This window comes from Protobothrops mucrosquamatus, unplaced genomic scaffold (genome assembly GCF_001527695.2).
Source record: "Protobothrops mucrosquamatus isolate PMUCROS unplaced genomic scaffold, P.Mucros_1.0 scaffold_122, whole genome shotgun sequence".
Taxonomy (NCBI): Eukaryota; Metazoa; Chordata; class Lepidosauria; order Squamata; family Viperidae; genus Protobothrops; species Protobothrops mucrosquamatus.
In genome coordinates, this window is record NW_015386198.1 from 702,440 (window position 1) to 722,105 (window position 19,666).

General features: G+C 38.7%; 1 protein-coding gene across 1 annotated transcript in view; it reads left to right on the forward strand.

Annotated features, from left to right (window-relative positions):
- The window catches only part of LIFR (LIF receptor subunit alpha), a 55,885-nt gene that overhangs the window by 30,585 nt on the left and 5,634 nt on the right, over positions 1 to 19,666 (forward strand). The window contains exons 13-15 of the mRNA XM_015816934.1: positions 7,420 to 7,596; positions 8,165 to 8,266; positions 9,419 to 9,586. Of these exons, the coding sequence (XP_015672420.1) occupies positions 7,420 to 7,596; positions 8,165 to 8,266; positions 9,419 to 9,586 (447 nt within the window). The remainder of the gene's footprint in view (positions 1 to 7,419; positions 7,597 to 8,164; positions 8,267 to 9,418; positions 9,587 to 19,666) is intronic.

Sequence of the window (19,666 nt, forward strand, 5' to 3'; positions counted from 1 at the left end):
GCCTACAGATATTTTATAAAACTGCAACAAAGTCACTGAACTCCGGGATAAATAAAAACAAACTGTTTAATACTTAGCTTTCATCAGTTCTCTGCTGACATCTCAGAGTAAAACAGGGTTTTACCCACCCCTCGCTCTCCCCCAGTCAGCTGTATTGCTCCTAATTGTGCCGCTGACTGGGGGAGAGCAAGGGGCGGGTAGACTGGTTACGTGCTGTATGACCAGATCGCTGAAACAGCTGGCTATATAAGCAGGTCTTCTGACTACTGGCTTTTACTCTGAAGACGTCAGCAGATGACTGATGAAAGCTAAGTATTAAACAGTAAACAGTTTGTTTTTATTTATCCTGGAGTTCAGTGACTTTGTTGCAGTTTTAATATAAATACACCTGGGATTTGAGTTTTTAAGATAATTAAGGAATGTGTGTGTGTGTGTGTGTGTGTGTGTGTGTGTGTTGAGAAAAATAGTTGAACACTGGGATAAATATAAAAACAACTGTTTAATAAACTAACAACTATTTGATAAACTTAGCTTTCGTCAGCTAACTGCCGATGTCGTCAGAGTGGAATGCTGGAAGTTTGAAAGCCTGCTTATAAGACTGGCAGTTTGTGCGCTCTGCTCATAGAATGCGTTAGCGGTCTACCCGCCCCAGTTGACCGTATTGCTTCTAATAGTCTCACATCCGTCTGTATACTCATAAGCTCGGGGATCATCGCCTCTCTTGTTGTCGCTCTCTTGTCCTCCAGTCAATCCACAAGCAAATTGGCAATCAGAGTTCTGGGATCATAGTATTCTGAAACTCTTGATAACACTCTTCTTTACTTTTCCTAAAGCCCATGGTTGAAAGAAGGGGAAAGAGGACAAGCAATCTTCCTGTGCTACAGTGATATGAGAATGGGTGTTCTGAGTTTTTTTTAATGAAGGAGAAGTCAGCTGTACTGAGCTATGATGTAACATTTCACATTTGTGGACTGTAACTTGCTTCTTTCAATGTCCTTCTTTGTTGTCCTTCAATTGTGATTCCTATAGACCCAGAGCTGGCTGGAGTATTCTGAGTCTTGAAATCCACCCATCTTAACATTGCCAAGTTTGAAAAACACTACTATAGATTATGGTAAAATCCTTTATTCTGGGAAGATACAGGTGTAGTGGGGACATTAGCTTGGCAGCTCTCTGGCCACTCAGAATATAACTTGCAAATCAAATAAATACAGCATGAAAGCCAAGTGTGGACATCAAAACACGAGAAGTCATTCTTCTCCTGCAAGTCATGACACAATGGCTCTGCAGCAGCATCTTTTGGTAGCTATCAGATGGCAATTCTTCTGCTCCATCTGTGGTGGCTGCCATGATCCAAAGTTTTGTTTGTTTGCAAATAAAATATTTCTCCTCTACTTCAGCTGTGTTTTATATGAAAACTAAATCATAGAGCATAATCATCTTCATTTTTGACTGTAGGTTAACATTTGCTATTCTCTTTGAGAAATACTTCTTGTGATGTTGCTTATCCCAAAAGCAAAATAGTTTTGTAATGTATGTCTTAATAAATGTCTTTTAGGTTTCTGATTCTCATTTTTCTTTGCATCTCTTTGAGATTCCAAAGGTATATTTCTATTAATATGTTAAAATAAAGGTTCCCAACCTCCCGGCCAGGGCCCACTACCAGAATTGGGCCGCGTGAGTGGCTGACCAGAGTGCATTCATGCGCATGTGCAGCTCAACTTGTGCAAGTGGCAGGCCGCCAGGCATTCCCGGGCTGGCCCGCCACTCATACCAGCCCACCACTCAGGTGGCCCAGTTTCCCTCTCCCTCCCCCAGCTGGGCTGTCAAGCCACAAAGATTGGGGACCCCTGCATTAAAAGCAAAAGCAAAAATGTATCTGGCAATGTTAAAGACTACTGCATATATTATGGCATGTGCTGTTTCTGGACCAGAGTCCATCTCAACAACAATTAGCTGATATAACACATTCATCTTCCTAGCTTTGGCATACTAACACTTAGAATCAGTGAGAAAGATTCTTAATCTATATTCTATTAAGATGGATTAATGATGACTCTTGTTCAGGCAGTAAGAAGCTCAATTTCCTTTTTGAAATTTCCTTTCTGGAGAATATTGCAGAGTTGACAATGCTTAGCCCAACCTTGATTTTACGCAATCTCAATTGTAACCCCAGCTTTCTGGAACATTTTCCCTTCAGCGATGAGGGTGGCTCCAACCCTGTTGGCCTTTGGTAAGACATAGTAATATGCCTCAGCCGGAGGCCCAGATTATGTTAAGGGCCCCATTTTTTGGTTATATTGATATTTATTATCATACTTTTTCTTGCTTGTTATACATATGTATTTATTTTTCTATTATATTTGTATTTGGTTTTAATTGATTTTATGATTAACTACCCAGAGGAACGTATTTGAAATTGGCAGCTATAGAAATTTAATAAATAAATCAAAATGTACCTTGAGATAGCTAAGTAGGGTTAAATGTGGAAACTCCAGGACTTTAAATTAGAGTGATTTTTTAAAAAATATTCTGGAAGAAGCAAACACCAATAACTTATGTACTATTGTTAAGAAAAACAACAACATGACCCTGGCTATTTAGTTATTAGGGAAATTCTTGGTGCAAGATTTTTTTCTTTTTTAAAAAGGATGATGGTTCTTATTATTTAGAGTAGTGGTGCTCAGATTTTTTTCCCATTCTGTTTTATAATTTTAAAGTTTAACATACAAACATTTGCAAAATTAAGTGTGCTGATACTTAAAGCTTATAAATCAACAAACGTTAGGCATATATATGCTAATCTAGTTGCATCATCTCCCTTCCTTCATCCTAGATTGACACCTCCCCCCCCAATCTGTCTATTGTTCTATTTAGCTGTGTTTCCTATGCCAGGAGAATGATCTTCAAAAGAAAAAGGCTTTCTTCAGAAAATCTTGGAGCCATGGAAATAGCCATGTTTTTCTAGTTTTTGTAGAGAAGTATTGAAATTAAGAATTATACTAGTGGACAATATATTCAGCATTCATTAGGTCTCCAGGAACCTAGCTTGGCACAAATTATTTACTGAAACTTCAAACTACTATTGAGGATTCACTAAAATGGGAAAGTTGATGATGATGATACCAACATAATTTGTATGCTCAAAATAGCCATGTGCTGTCAGCATGTATATGAGAATGTTTAAAAACTTACAGACATTTTATGATCAAAACTTACCAGAGGGAAGCAGTTGATTTATTAGCATTGATTTATATGTACCTGGCACTTCACAAAGAACCAGTCTGACAAGTCGCTCTCTCAGTGGATTTGTTTAACTAAGAAAGAAACAACAGACAAAGATAAGGGGAGGAATTTTCTATTTCTATATTCTAGTATTATGGGATCAGAGTTAGGTTAGATAGAATGACATATACCTTTGAAGTAGGTTTTGTACTAATCAAAACTCAGATATGATTTTTCTTTTTTTTAATGATAAACTTTACCTGAACAGACTGATGCTATTTCTAGAATTATGGAATTTCCTTGTAAATTATATTGGGGATTTTTTTCCCGAGGAACCATTAACTACTATTCCAGGTTCTGTAATTTGTAGCTCTGACTGATATGAGCAGCTTACAATTCTTATGGCTCATCTGATGTTCCTTACAAAGGAACATTTTTGGATGACTGAATGTGTCTTTGCATTATCCGTAACGTAAGTGAGAGGCATCATGAGTCATGAATCAACATCATTGAGGCTGACTCATCTAAAAAGCAGCATGAGGAATACGCTGGCTGTTGCTACAGACTGGACTGTCTGCTTTTTCCAAATACTACAGATGCTTATGGAAGACAATGCTTCATTTGTGTGTATTTTGTATGTGTTTTGCTTGAGATAAGCTTGTGTTTTTTTATGAGGGAATTTAGAAAGGAATGCTGTCAGCACAGTTGGCAGTACAAAAGCTGGAAGAGCTGAGCAATAGTTAAGGAATAAAATATCTCTCTCTCCTACAAAAGTCCAGAATAAGGAGAAGCATACAGTATATAACGAGATGGGAGAGGTTGGGTAACCCATTGCCTAGTTGGCTGATGGCCAAAAGCCCATCTGTTTAAGGTATGAAGATCATAACAGAAAAGGGTGCTTCTGTTATGCTTTGATTCTGCTTTGCTTTTAGAAAAGAGGAGATAGGTTTATTCTTTTCTGTGAGTGCCCCTGCCATTAGTTATTTACAATGCTAAAGGATTCTTGCTAAGTTGAGTCCATTGTCAACCAAAGTAATGGCCTAAACCAGGGGTAGGCAACCTTGGCTCTTTTATGATTTGTGGACTTCAACTCCCAGAATTCCTGAGCCAGCATGGCTGGCTCAGGAATTCTGGGAGTTGAAGTCCACGAATCATAAAAGAGCCAAGGTTGCCTACCCCTGGCCTAAATCCATTCAGATAGTAAATGGAAGCAACTCCAAGTATGCTAAACCTTAATGAATATGATGTATAGAGAGAATGTTCTTAAGAAAATCATCAGCACCATCACCAGAGAGTACAGAACAAAACCCAAGCTCACAGCCCAGTGGGGATACCTTGAAAAGATGCCATGATTCCCTGAAACAACATTGGATTTTTTTCTGAAGTAACCAAAATCAAATTTGTCAATTTCCATAGAGTGCTTTTTTTGTGAAAGTTGCTGATTGTATTGCTTCCATGGCTTCTGCTTGCTTCTCTTTCTACATTCCACTTGCAACATTGCTGTAGATAGCAAAAAACAAAACAAAAAACCCAACCCACACTTTTGCATTAAACCCCATTGCTGAAGAGTAGTTGTCCTGTTCTCTCTGTAACATGCCAGTTCAAGTCCACATTTGCTATCTGATGCTAAGTGGCTTAGCAGTCTAGTACAGTGTTTTTCAAACTTGACAACTTTAAAATGCATGGACTTCAACTTCCAGAATTTCCCCAGCCAGCTTCCTGCTAGAGAATTCTGGGAACTGAATCCATGCATTTAAAGTTGTGAAGATTGAGAACATCGAACTAAGCTATTCCATTACTTAGAGCCAAATTATATGAGGAAAATAAAAGTATGTTTATAAAATTTAACACTGCATTCCCATTTTTTAACCTAGAATGTCATTGATTTTTATTATGGTAATATCTTATATTATTTAACATATTTGCATGTAAAAGTACACCAGTTGATCTAATTTTCTGCTTTGAGTTGTCTTAAGCAGAGAAATTATACTGAAGCTAGGGCCATAATGATAATAGAATTCAAACAGACAAGCATCTGCCACATACTACCCCAGACTTAACAACTGGATAGTGGGCACAGCAATATCTAAAGGCAGCAGAATAAAAGAGAAGAATGGAAGAAAATCACAAAATACAAAGACAATGACTGTGGCAAAAGAAAGCAAAGATAAGTACCAGGGTACCTTGGTGCAATCCCAAAATATCTAAATCACCTCTTGAACACTACCAGCATTGACAAAATTGCCATCAGTTAATTGCAAAAGGAAGCTTTACTTGGGACAGCTTACATTCTGAGACTGACACCTTTTACAACATCAAACAACAGCATCTGCCTATCCCAGGTCCAGAGTACAGAGAAAGCAGAGCTGCTTAACTCATTGTTTGCATCAGTGTTCACACAAAAAGAAACTATAGCCCAACCTACCCAAAACCTAACTATAAAAGACAGACTAGAAATAAAAATTAAAATAAGCAAGAAAATGGTTAGAGAACATCTAGCTGATCTTGATGAATATAAATCACTGGGACCTGATGGGTCTGGCAGATGTTATCTCAGAACCATTGTACTATATCTTTCAAAAATTCTGGAACACCAGAAGTTTGGAAAGGAGCTGATGTGGTTCCCATCTTCAAAATAGGGGAAAAAAACAGACCCAGGAAACTACAGACCAATCAGCCTAACATCAATACCTGTGAAGACACTGGAAAAGATAATCCACAAACAGATCTGCGAACATCTAGAAACAAATAAAGTTATAAATAAAAGCCAGCACAAGTTTGCTAAAAACAGATCATGCCAAACCAATCTTATTTCATTCTTTGAGAAAATGAGTAAATTAGTAGACCAGTGAAATGCTGTGGACATGGTATACTTAGATTTCAACAAGGCATTCAACAAAGCAGACCACAACCTACTTCTTGGTAAGCTAGAAAAATGTGGGATAGACAGCATCACCACCAGATATATTTGTAACTGGCTGACAAACCATACTCAACGAGTTGTCTTTAATGGAAGGAAGTAAGAAGTGGGGTGCCACAGGATTCTGTCTTAGGCCCAGTACTCTTCCATATCTTCATAAATGACTTAGATGAGGGAATAGAAGGGGTACTCATCAAATTTGCAGGTGACACTAAGCTGGCAGGAATACTACACCTCAGAAGACAAGCTCAGGATCCAAAAAGATCTTGACAGATTTGAACAATGGGCCCTAGCCAACAACATAAAATTTAAAGTGGAGAAAAGCAAGGTTTTATACTTAGGCAGGAAAAAACAAAAGTACAAGTATAGATTAGGTGAAACCTGGCTCAAAAACAGTAACTGTGAGAGGGATCTTGGAGTCCTAGTGGACAATCACTTAAATATGAGCCAGCAGTGTGTGGCAGCAGCCAAAAAAAGCTAATACAATCCTAGGTTGTATAAACAGAGGCATAGAATCAAAATCACGTGAAGTATTAATACATTTTTATAAATTCTTTGTAAGACCACACCTGGAATACTGTATTCAGTTTTAATCACTACATTAGAAAAAAGATGTTAAGACTTTAGGAAAAAGTGCAAAGAAGAGCATCTAAGATGATTAAAGGCTTGGGAACTAAAACTTATGAAGAACAGTTGCAGGATTTGGGTTTGGCTAGTCTAGAGAAAAGAAGGAGTAGGGGTGACACAACATCAGTGTTCCAGTATTTGACAGGTTGCCACAAAGAGGAGGGAATCAACTTATTTACCAAAGCACCTGTAGGCAGAACAAGAAACAATGGATGCAAACTAATCAAGGAGAGAAGCAACTTGGAACTAAGGAGAAACTTCCTAACAGTGACGACAATTAATTAGTGGAACAGCTTGCTTCCAGAAGTTGTAGGTGCTCCATCACTGGATGTTTTTTTAGAAAAGACTGGACAGTCTTTTGTCTGAAATGGTATAGGGTCTCCTCTTTGAACAGGGGGTTGGACTAGAAGACCTCCAAGGTCCCTTTAAATCCAAGTTGCATGAATACCCCTGCCTAAGGAACTTAAGATTGTGTGGTCACCTAAAAGGATCTTGTGTTATTTGTGTTCATTGAGATCAAAATGATATTTGAAAATGTAACCCACAGGATATATTGTATGGGCCATTATCTGCATTACAGTCATAATTAGCATGCTATATTTGTGCATAGTTCTAAGGAATAATCTTTTATATTACTTTTATAACAGGTGATGTTTCTGTAGAAAAGGGAATTGGAAAAGATGATACTATTTCTCTTGATTGGCACCCGGACTCCAATGTGACTTGTGGCTACGTAGTGAGGTGGTGTTATAGTCCTGAGCCGTGTACAGCTGTTCACTGGGAAACGTTTTCTTCAAGTGTGACAAATGCTGATATTAAATCAGGTAAGAGCAACACTTCAGCTTTCCTTTTGAAATGAAGGCTAAGTGGGCAAAGAAAGGCAGAAACCTTTTACAATATAAATATTTGAAGAAGCCAACTGGCAACTAACAAGGGGATTCTCCCTATGCTTAAGGAGCTACCTTAACGCACCCAGCTCTCTATCCCTACTACATGCTACTTTGGACCGCTGGCTCTTGTTGCCTGCTGATGGGTCACAATAGCACATGTTAAGTCATGTCAAGTCATGCCATGTAGACAGGCAAGCCCTTCTCAGAAAAGAGTTATGTACCAATAATAAATCAACAAATAATAAAACAAAAAGGAAAAACTCCCAAGAAACTGCCAAATTTATTTTGAGGAAGAGCATTATTACAGCTTACTTATGCTCAACATATTCCATCGAAAGGTCCCAATTGTTAGATAAGTTGTAATTTTCTCGATTTCTATTGTAAAAGAATACATTCCTCTAATTCAAAAGATTGTTTCCTACCTGCTTGATATGAAAATACACCTTTATTTTAAAGTTAGCGCCATAATGAAAAAATTATAAATTACATTTTTGTGTTGCAGCTGTCTTCCAGCCTGGAGTTCGATATACATTTTCTGTCTTTGGCTGCAAAGAAACTGGATATCAGCTACTGGGATATATCAAGGGCTACATACAAGAACTGAGTAAGCACATGCTATTATTTTTTGTTAAACGTTATTGGCAGAAACGTGTTCATTAATGGAAGTGGAGATTGTTGAACAAAAGCCAGGATATGAAATAAGAGCCAGCTAATACTAGCTTTGCGCTTGCATTTAAGTACGTTTATACAGCTGGTTGGCTCAGATTTTTATTTTCAAATAATAGGATACAATTAGAAGAATTACAGCTCTGTCTTGAAAAATAAAGGGGGAAAGAAGATAGAGTATAAACAGGATTCAGCCCTTTGAGAAAATGCTGCAGTAATCTAAATGTAATCATTAAATCCAGTCCTTAATGTTAAATGTAACTTAAATGTCTATAGGTCTAGCTAGAAATAAAGACAGCTCCAGAAAGGAAAGGTGTCTCAGAGTGCAACTCTTGAACTTTTTTCCCATGTTGAAAATGATTCAAAGAATACTTGAGTGAAGAGCTGTTCTAGACTCCCACTTTTCTTGCAGAACAGAATTCTGCTAAACATAAATCATAATCCTTCTTTTAAGATGGGTGGAGCTCATTAGAATCCAAGAGGGTTGAGGTAATAGACAATAAAATGCCATCAATAATTGTATTATTTCTTGGAAAATTAATATAACAAAATGGGTGTCCCAAAGGTGCTTTTTCAAAAGGCAGCTGGACTTTCTTTGTTTTTGCTTGAAGATGTTTTGCTTCTCATCCAAAAAAGCTTCTTCTGAAGAAGTTCAGAACTGAAAAAGCTTCTTGGATGAGAAGTGAAACATCTTCAAGCAAAAACAAAGAAAGCCCAGTTGCCTTTTGAAAAAGCACCTTTGGGACAACCATGACTTGGATGACTGAGAATCTCCATAGACAACAAGAAGAGTGATTTTGTTTCAGGATTTAACCACTTCTGAATGTTCCAGCTACCTAGAATTGCCTTCTGTTTGCGAAAGGCATTGTTTTACTTCACTATAGCCCAATGATTCAATCTTGATAACTTTAAGATGGGTGGACTTCCAGAATTCCTCAGCCAGCATGGGGAATGGAAGACCATCCATCTTAAAATTGCTAAGGTTGTGAAACACTGCACAGTTGCTCCAGTGGGTAGAGGAGGATATTCTGAGTAGTAGGGGAATCTGTCCTCTCCACATTCAAGGAATATTTGGTTGTTTCCTATCCAGGTCCCAAAAAGGCACCTGATTTTAGTGTGCAACAAACCACCTCTGATTCCATCTCAGTAAAATGGAAGAATATATCTGTGGAAGACAGACGAGGCTTTTTGCAAGGTTATGCGCTTCTTTGTGCCAAAGGAGAGAAAGATGGCCCAGCACCAAAATATTTTCAATCAGGTAAAAAAATATCAGTTGGATTATTTTCATTTTTTCCCCAAAATGTGACCTTTCGTTTTAGGATTATAGCCAACAGTGCAATCTAATCACAGGGAAGCTGTTGAAAAGGTGAATTGAAACACATGTATAAACGCTCCTGCTCCACAGTAAATTTTATACGTGGCTTACTGAAAGGAACAGAACTATCTCATGTTTAATCTTCATGGCCCTACCAGGTACTATCAGAACATGGACAAAAAATGCTTATTATATGATAGTTGTACTGATAATCTTATTATGACTGTAAATATGAAATGAAGCACACATACAAGAATTTGGAGGATGCAAACAGTGGTTATAAATACTGTACTGCAAGAGAATACAGTAATTCTCTGAAATGGTATAGGGCACGGGTGTCAAACTCGATTGTGTCACATGACGTATCGTGACATATAGCGACGTTTTTTGCCTTTGCGGAGCCGGGGTGGGCATGGCCTGCATGTGACACAGCTGGACTGCGGGCTGCCAGTTTGACACCCCTGGTATAGGGTTTCCTGCTTGAGCAGGGGGTTGGACTAAAAGACCTCCAAGGTCCCTTCCAGCTCTATTCTGATTGAAAATGTTTATACACAGCATTGGTTAAGAATCATGGGCACTATGCCTCTGTCACAGTCATAACTGTGATAAATCATGGTTTAATCAGCTTAGCTTTCATGCATTATATGAAAAAAACTCTCAAAAGGGTTGGGGAAAAATTGGCTGCATGGCTAAAGAAACCTAATATTTTGAGATGTCTCCTGCCCTCTTGCTGTCTGAATGGGAACTGATATGTCCTATCTCTGCATTTTTCTTGAAAAGCTTGGTTATAGTCTAAGAGGAACTACAGATAACAGATAAATAACTTCATAGGTTGCTCCAGGAACAGCTTTACCAACAAGGCCATCTTTTAAGAAGTACACCAAAGGTCCCAGATTGTTGGGGGCAATATGCCGATTCTGTAAACTGCTTAGAGAGGGCTGTAAAGCACCGTGAAGCAGTATATAAATCTAAGTGCAATTGCTATTGCTATCTCTGAAAATTGCTAGAAAGTAGTTTCACTCTTTTTAAGGAAATATTTCCTGCACATTGCAAACTCCTCTTACAAACTCAGCTACATTACTGTGATGCAAACTGGATCAAATAGCCTAGATTAAACTTATGTTGGAAAGTAAACAAGCCGAGCATAATATTTACTTCAACAATCAACATGCAACAACTATGGAACAGCACAAACCTCTCCATAACTGGAGAATCCTTCCATATTGGGACCAAAACTACATTGGTTGAACTCATGGATGATCTCTGGCAGGAACAGGATGCAGCTGGTACATCCATCCTCATTGTACTTGACCTCTCAGTGGCTTTCAGTATCATCAACCATGGTATCTAACCCCAACTTAGGGATTTGGGGGTGAATGGCACAGTTTTGTGCAGTTATCTCCTTCTTCCATGTCCGTATCTAATAGGGACTGAGAAGTTCTATTCATGACTCCTCCTTTGTGGGGTATCAAAGGCCTTGATGCTCTCTACTTCTTTTTAACATCTACATGAAACCAATGGGTGTTATCATCAGTCTCTCTATATAATCACCAATACGCTAATGATACCGAGCTATATATCTCTGCCCCGGGTGCAGTGAGTAATGCAGTGGATGTCCTTTCATGGTTCCTGGGGGCTGGAGGGATCTGGATGAGAAACAACAGACTTCAACTGAACCCTGTTAAGATGGAGTGGCTGTGAGTGGGCTACTCTGTATCCAGGATGGAGTTGTGCTACCCTAGAAAGACCTAGTCCATAACTTTGGGGTCCTTTTAGGCTCACGACTCCCGTTCGAAGAGCAGGTAGCAGGCGTGGTCAGAAGAGCCTTTGCCCAATTCCACATTGTGCACCCATTATGCTTCTTCGGGTCCAGTTCATGACCCATCCTACTCAGGCAAGGGAGATATGCTGTGTATCCCTTCAATCAAATAATTTAAACTGGTGGGGTCTAGGAAGAGAGCTTCTCTGCTGCTACCCCCACATTATGGAACAACTTGCCCCCAGAGGTGAGATGGGCCCCCATGCTCCTAGCCTTCCTCAAAGGGGTCAAAATATGGCTATGTGGCCTTGCATGGGGGGCACAGAGGACCACACAACCTTAGGACTTGTTGACCCCATGAGTACCACTCCTCCACCTTATTAACTATTGCTAAACGCCCATCTTGGAATTTTTTTTACCTTTTTGAAATTTTATAATGTTATATTTTATAATCTAAAATGTTTTAATCTTAATTCAATTTTAATATTAAATATGAATAATATTTATATATTGATCACATTGTATATGGGGGAGATGGGCAGCTAAGAAATAGGAAATTTAAATAAATAAATATTTCCAGCATCTCATTCAGCTTCCGTGGAGGGACAGTGAAGAATCCAAGGCAACCCTTGCTCTTGAATGTCTATGGAGATTCTCAGTCATCCAGGTCATCATTGTTATCCCAAAGATGCTTTTTCACAACGCAACTGGATTTTCTTGTTTTTCTTTGAAGACCTTTCGCTTCTCATCCAAGAAGCTTCTTCAGCTCTCTTGCTCTTGAATTGGATTTTGAGCCTCATCTGAGAAAAGAATATTGTTGATGTTGACTCATTGGAGATGACTGACATTACTGTGTGCTTTAGAATGTTTGAAGAAACATATAATGAAGATGATTGATTGCCCCTGAATCTGTTATATATTTGTAAAGACTGATTCTTTGCATTCCATGGCTCTGTAGACTTCGTAAACCATTTGGGGGAAAAATGTAGAGAGGGAGAGACAAAACAGTGGCTTTCTGCCTTTCCTCTGCATGGAGGAACCCATGTGGAGTTTTCTATTTTCTTTTTTCTCTCTTCTCTTAGAAGCTCCTTCTTCACAACCCCATTCTCTGTGCAGAAAGCAGGAAGGGACTCCATGTTCTGTATACAAAAGACAAGTCAGGGAAAGCTTTGGGGAAAGAGACAAAGTCAACGTCCTGAACTTCACAGGGCATAAGCTGAGTATGGTGGATTTATAGAGTCTAGATGTCCAAGAACTTATCCTCAAAGTATACAGTAATTAATTCTTTCAGGAGCAACCTAAGAAATGAAATGTAAACAAAGTCTTATGTCTTTGAATGCCCCAATTTTATACTGCAAAGCTTTCCAGACCAAGGTACTATATATATTTCACTAGTAAAGCAACACAGCCCCTCTATTGAAGGCTTGCAATTCTGACATCTGTCTGTCTTGGTACCATTGTTTTCATGAATGGGGGAAATCCTGACCTTTTATTGCTTTGGGTCTATGTTTCTGTTGGAGAGACTTTTGCCTCATCTTGCTTCTCATTTCCTATGTGATTACCAAGTTCATTCCTCCACTTCCCCAATTCCCTGTTTGTGACAATATACTGGTGTGGTGGGAAAGGTTTGTAGAATTACTGCAATGCTAGCATTATTATTTGCAAGGCTTTGGAAAGCCTCCCAGGTTTGCTGCCAGGTTTTTAGAGTTTTAATGTATTTTTGTTTAATTGATCCTCCCTTAGGCAGATGGCCTTCTAACTGCCTCTGTTTTTCCCCAAAAAATAATGATAGATGTTCCCATACAAATGTATAGGAATAGTTGGGGTGTAAGAGGTGATGCTTGCTGATTATTTTCTGTTAAACTCATAAACATACAGAAATAATCATAGGCATCTAAATACAAGTGGTCCTCGATTTATGACCACAACTGAGCCCCAAAATTCTGTTAATAAGCAAGACAGTTGTTAAGTGACGTTTCTTGCCACACTTGTTAAGTGAATCACTGCTGTTGTTAAGTTAGTAAACTTAACAGTTAGTAACAGTTGTTAAATAAATCTGGCTTCTCCCTTGACTTTGCTTGTCAGAAGGTTGCAAAAGGGGATCACATGACCCTGGGACAATGCAGCCGTCATAAATATGAACCAGTTGCCAAGCATCCAGATTTTGATCAGGTGGCCATGGGGATGCTGCAACAGTTGTAGGTGTGAAAAACAGTCATATGTCACTATTTTCAGTGCTGTTGTAAATTTGAATGATCACTAAATGAACTGTTGTATATTTGGATTAATCTCCAACAGTTAAAACCGCTTAGGCCAATTTTAAGTTTATATCAGGAACAGCCATAAAAGTTGAGAAAACTGTCCCTTTAGCTCTGTACACAAATCCAATGTTATCGAGAATAGCTATGAAGAAATTCTTCATTTAGGAAATCTGCCCTATAACCCTATATAAATCTGTATATAAACCTACATCTGTTTCTCCTTTCTCCTTTTTGAGTTGACTATTGGCTGATCTTTTCTTGACCTTGAATGTCTTTGCCATTGGTTCTTTGTTTATTAAGCTGCTTTCTCTGGTCTGGGAACTGAGGGAAACTTCAATCTTTACAATAATTACTTTCTGACCCTTACCTTTATGCAGAAAATAAAATCTATTTTTTAAGCTGTAAGCAATCTTCTTACTATCTTCAAATCTGTAAACAATAGCGACAAATTCAACTTCATTTCTGTAAAAATAATCTTTAATTTGATAGAATATAAAATAAAGTGTTACTGTTCATCCTGTCATGGTTCCGATCGACAGAGACAAATAAAGCAGAACTCTGAGGCTTGCAAATTCCTCAAAGAACATGTTTATTGATACAGAGTATCGGTACTTCAAAAGTGAAACCAAGTCTGAAGAGATGCATAACAATTCCCCCATACAAAGTTAAGAAATCCCACCTCCAAAACTATGCAAGCAACTATGCTTCCCCACTCAGCTTGTTGGTGGGCTTTTCATGAAACGCCCAGCTTGCAGTCTGGGGAGCAGCCAATGAACTTGGTTCCCATGAGAGAAAGTCCGAGAGAGAAAGTCTGTTTTGTCTAGTGCAGACATGTCAAACACAAGGCCCGGGGGCTGGATGCGGCCCGCGAAGCCATCCTGGAAACAGTGAGGGAATGGCCCCCACTGGCCCAGGCCGGCCGGGGGCCAATGTACAATTTTGTGGTGGCCATCTATTCTGAAACGCATTCAGTCTTAGCTCCACAAGGCTGTCTAGAAACAGCGAGGAACCAGCCCCTGCCTTGTTGGCCCCGCCCCCTGGGTGCATGCTGGAGAGGTGTCACCCTTTGTGAGGAATGAAGAAATGGACCATGCCTTGGCGCTTGCCCCGGTCCCACCTTCTTCTGCCAGAGACCCTCAGATCTGTCCCACTCCTGCCCAGGCCCCCACAGGCACCCTTGACGCGAACGATGTAGAGCTGGCCACGCCCACCCAGTAGGCTGCACCCACCCTGGTCACACACACCGCCCCCCCGAGGGCAACCGCAATGCTGATGCGGCCCTCAATGAAATTGAGTTTGACACCCCTGGTCTAGTGCAACACCTGGCAAATCCCCTTCCTCTGTGCTATGTGGCAACTAGGAATGAGAAGGAAAAAGATGGCTGCAACCATGCTCAATTTAAAGTTGACAGTCGGCTCCTCTTCAGAAAGAAAGAATCTCCTGCAGGGGAAACAGAAATCAGGTTATCCATCCCATCGGGGTTTGTGAGGGTACTTATCATAACATTCCTTTATTAACCTATCCGCCTTCACATTTGTACATTTCACCCATGTAGCCTCTGAAAGGGGGCTAACCTTTCCACTGGACAAGGTATTGTAGCTTTCCCTTGTGCAACCTAGCGTCCAGAATACGTTTAATCTCATAATGTATCTCTCCCTCTACCACCACTGGGCCAGGCGGCTTTTTCGGAATGGGTTTTAAGATGGATTCTGACACTGGTTTTAAAAGACTGCAATGAAACACAGGATGGATTTTCCCAAACAATCACGGAAGCTTTAACTCCACCATCACAGGGTTTGTGATCCTGACAATGGGAAAAGGACCAAAGAACTTTGGACCCAATTTCTTGCTAGGCAATTTTAACCGTAGATATTTCGTTGAAAGATAAACTAATTGCCCAACATAAAAAGGGTTTTGAGGGGAACGTTGTTTGTCTGCTTGCTCCTTGTAAACCTTTGGAGCTTTAGCCAATGCTTGCTTCACGTTCACCCAACCCCCCTGGAAAGATGTCACCCATTGGTCCAAGGTTTGGGAAGTAGGTGGCTCCTGTGGGAACTCGGGCATGGGCAAAAAATCTCTACCCATTACTATTTTGAATGGGGTGAGACCAGTACTACTGTGCACAGTATTATTGTAGGCTACCTCTGCAAAAGGTAAAAGGTCAGCCCAATTCGACTGCTGGTAATTCACATAACATCTGAGATACTGTTCCACCATTGAGAGGGAAAAAGATGGCTGCAACTATGCTCATTCTAAAGTTGACACATCCATTACTACTTTCATCAGCATACCTAAACTGCTAAAATGATTATTCTGTTAAAGGTAGAAGCCGTTGGGTCAGAATTGGTATGATATTGTTTTTGCCAATTTATTTAATATTCCCAGCACTATAGGCCTGTTAAAATATTAATACTGTCAATAAAGTAAAAGTTAAATTAAAGCCCACAATGAATTTATAAGCGGATGGATTAACCAGGAAGCAATGTCCATTCATAAAAATAAAAATTGATATAAAGATGATTCAATTTATTTTGTTTTGACTGCTCCACGCAACCCCCCTCCCCTTTCCTATTGGGTAGGACAGCTGCAAGGTATAGCTATATACAAATATATATGAATCTATTTTTTAAAAAAAGCAATCCCTATTACTAATCTGTTTTCTTTTTTCTTCTGGTATGCACAAATATTCCTTATGAAATAGCCAAATATTTAAATGTGAGCAATGGAACTTTATTTCAGTCAGCCAAAAATAAATTTGGCAGATTTAATTGGCGTGTTAAGAGACAAAGTATGGTGTAGGCAAAAATAATTTTACAAAATCTACTAAACATGCTAATACAATGAGACAACACTGAGGTACACTTCAGTGTGGGTTTTTTCCTCCTCTACATTTATTTAAGCATGCTAGCAGATTAAAGTGACACTTAGAATTAACTGGAAAACATTTTTTCCCTAAGATTTACTGTGTGAATCTACAGAATGGGACAGTGCTATACTTTTTCAGGATTTATTAAGCATTTGTGTTGAATACAATAACACAACTGTGTTCTCAGGTGTTATTTTGCAAAATCTGCCAGATATTTCTTCTGGATGAGACAGTACTACAACGCACTCAGATAATTTTACAAGATATACTACTGTAGATGAGCTTGCTGAATGAGACATTATGTTGCATTCAGAGATTATTTTGGAAGACAAACTATATGGTCTTCCTGGATGAGAGAACTTTGCATCCAGAAATAATTCTGCAAGATCAACTGAACATGCTTATTGAAAAAGACAGTGGTTCGCCACACTGAAGGTAGAAATGTTTGCAAGATTTACTAGGCAACTGTATTAATGGATACAGATTCCTTCTCTTCTTTTCTTGCATTTGTAGAAAGTTGAAAGGAATGAGACAGACTTTTGTGGGTAAAGAAACTTGTGGGAAACAAGTTTATACTCTTTATTAAGAATATAAATAAGAGTTGTTTAGATTGTGACAGGATATGTACAGTATAATAAATTTAAGCCATAGTATTTATTAAAAGTATATGCTTTATTGCAATTTGACCACTCTTCACTATTTAAAATAATTTCCTATTATAATAAGAGTAGGAATTGCTTATTGACTAAGACTAATAAAACAGATTCCCTATTGCAATTTGAGTACCTTTTATTTTTTAAAACAAAGTTAATTTCCTACTATAAGAAGGTTATTGATCAAATACTTATCTTTGGGATAAAATATTCCTCTCAGATATTCATCATCAGACATATATTCCATCAGCTATAAGCATTGGTGATTAAAATACCCAAAGGCCCAGTTTTGTATCGTCTTGACTAAATCAATTATCACTAGGAGATCTTGCAATCAATTCCCGTGTTACAAAGGCAGTTGGCCTTAGCTTGCAGATTAAATATCGCACAGGAGCAAATAACCCTAAGGATCATTTGTCAACAAGTACAGGAAGCAGATTCCAGTCTGTGTCAGGTTCTTTTCAGAGAAGGAGATATGATTCAGATGAACTGTATTGCTTTGCAGATCCCTCTTCTTGACACAAAAGAACCCTTCCTCATAAATCGCCACTCCATTCAAGAGATTGTCCAATCTGCCTGACAAACGAGTCTTCGTGTTGGAGGACCCCTTACTTTCTGTATTCTGTTATATCAGAGGCAGTACTTTGAAAGTTTTGCTTCAAGGCATCCCAAAGTGGGTGCTGTCTTCTATGATCTAGAGTAATTGAGAGTTTTCTTCAAATATATGCCTAAAAATTAGTTACTCAGACATTCATCTGCAGCAATCGCCTGTGTATTATGCAACTGGTATAATAATAGCTGCAACTATATATTGATATAGCTGTTATCAGAACAAGAGATCAATTGGAAAATGATCTATTGAACTCTGAAATGATTATGGTTATGAAAAAATGGGTCCTGCCAATGAATCCTCAGTCAATCCTATTGATACAGGCTTCTTGTCAATGCTAGAAAGGATAGTCCACATTTCAGTATTGTATTCACCAAGGAGAACATTTCATCTATGATGATATTGGCATAGCATAGCATGCTATGCTACAATATATGATGTCCAGGAAATTGGATGAGGGAGAATACTTCCATTGGCTAAGTTGACTTTTATCCTGGGCTTCTTATCCCAAAAGTCAGAGAAACCCAAAATTCCACAAGCTGCTTAAGGATTCTGCTTAAAGACAAAACTGTCCCATAGTGCTTTCCTTACAGTTGTAATGTGGGGTGAATTTAGGAAAGTGATGGATGGATTTCCCTGGTTTTGTTTCCCTTACTTATTTGCTCCAGCTGATGGGAAAAACAACCATCTTGGTCTCCTTTCCATGTGATGTGATAGGGTTAGACAAATATAGGATTCGGCCATCTTGAATCTATGAGATAGCATTAAAACATGATTACTGGAACATAGATAGGAAAACGGAAGGAGTAGCCTTATGATCTGCACTGTCTATGGTATAACATCCACAATCTGTTGCAATGACTAGATAGTAGGGGTTTAGTTTCCTCCAAGTAACATAGTTTCTGCATTCATAACAACTCAATTAAGCAGAAAAGACCCCTTAGCATTATTAATTAAATTTGTGAAGCAGAAATCTTAAACAAGTTTAATTAATAATGCTAAGCGACCTTTCACCATCCTTTCATTATTTTCTGAATATTTTTGTCCTAAAATTAACCAGGAGAATTTTATGTTCTAATTATAATGCGTTTATTTTTTATTGTGGACTGCTTGCTGTTCCACATTTGAATGGAAATACCGGGTTTGTAGGAAACTGCTAAGTTGGCAGAAGTGTTAGAAATCATTATAGTCAAAAGCCTTACAGGAACATATTTCAAAACAGTCTGTTGAAAATAGAACATCCTGATTGGTTGTAAAATGCTAACCAATGAGGAAGAAAGGGTTGAAAACCAAGGCTGGAGATTTTGGAATATATGATTGGAGGGGTCCTTGGTGCTCTCCAAGCTTGGTGGTTTTGTTGAAGGTGTTTCATTACTATATAACATATTCAGTTTTAGTGAGGAGAAAGGTTTGCTCTCAATTTATATTCTAGTTCAGGGGTAGGCAACCTTGGATAGCTGGCTCAGGAATTCTGGGAGTTGAAGTCCACGAGTCATAAAAGAGCCAAGATTGCCTACCCCTGTTCCAGTGGCTTACCCCATCAGGGTTGGTAGAAGAATTATTCTACTTTATCAAATATATGATTTAAAAGGTGTTTCTCCTGAGACATTATATTTCTACTAATTCCCAAATCAGATCATTTCATTTGCTCAGCTTTCATTTTTTGCCCTTTCTTTGCATTCTCTGTCATGCTACTAATGTCTTCATGAAAAGGCAAGCAAACCTTGATGTGATTATGCATGATTCCTTAAATATTGTTTTTGTATTATGTGTGCATAAACTATGTGGATGCAGCTTGATACGCAGTTAATATGGAAAAGAGGGTTCACAAAAAAATCAGTGATTCTCTTTCAGGAGTCCCAGGATTTGAAAAC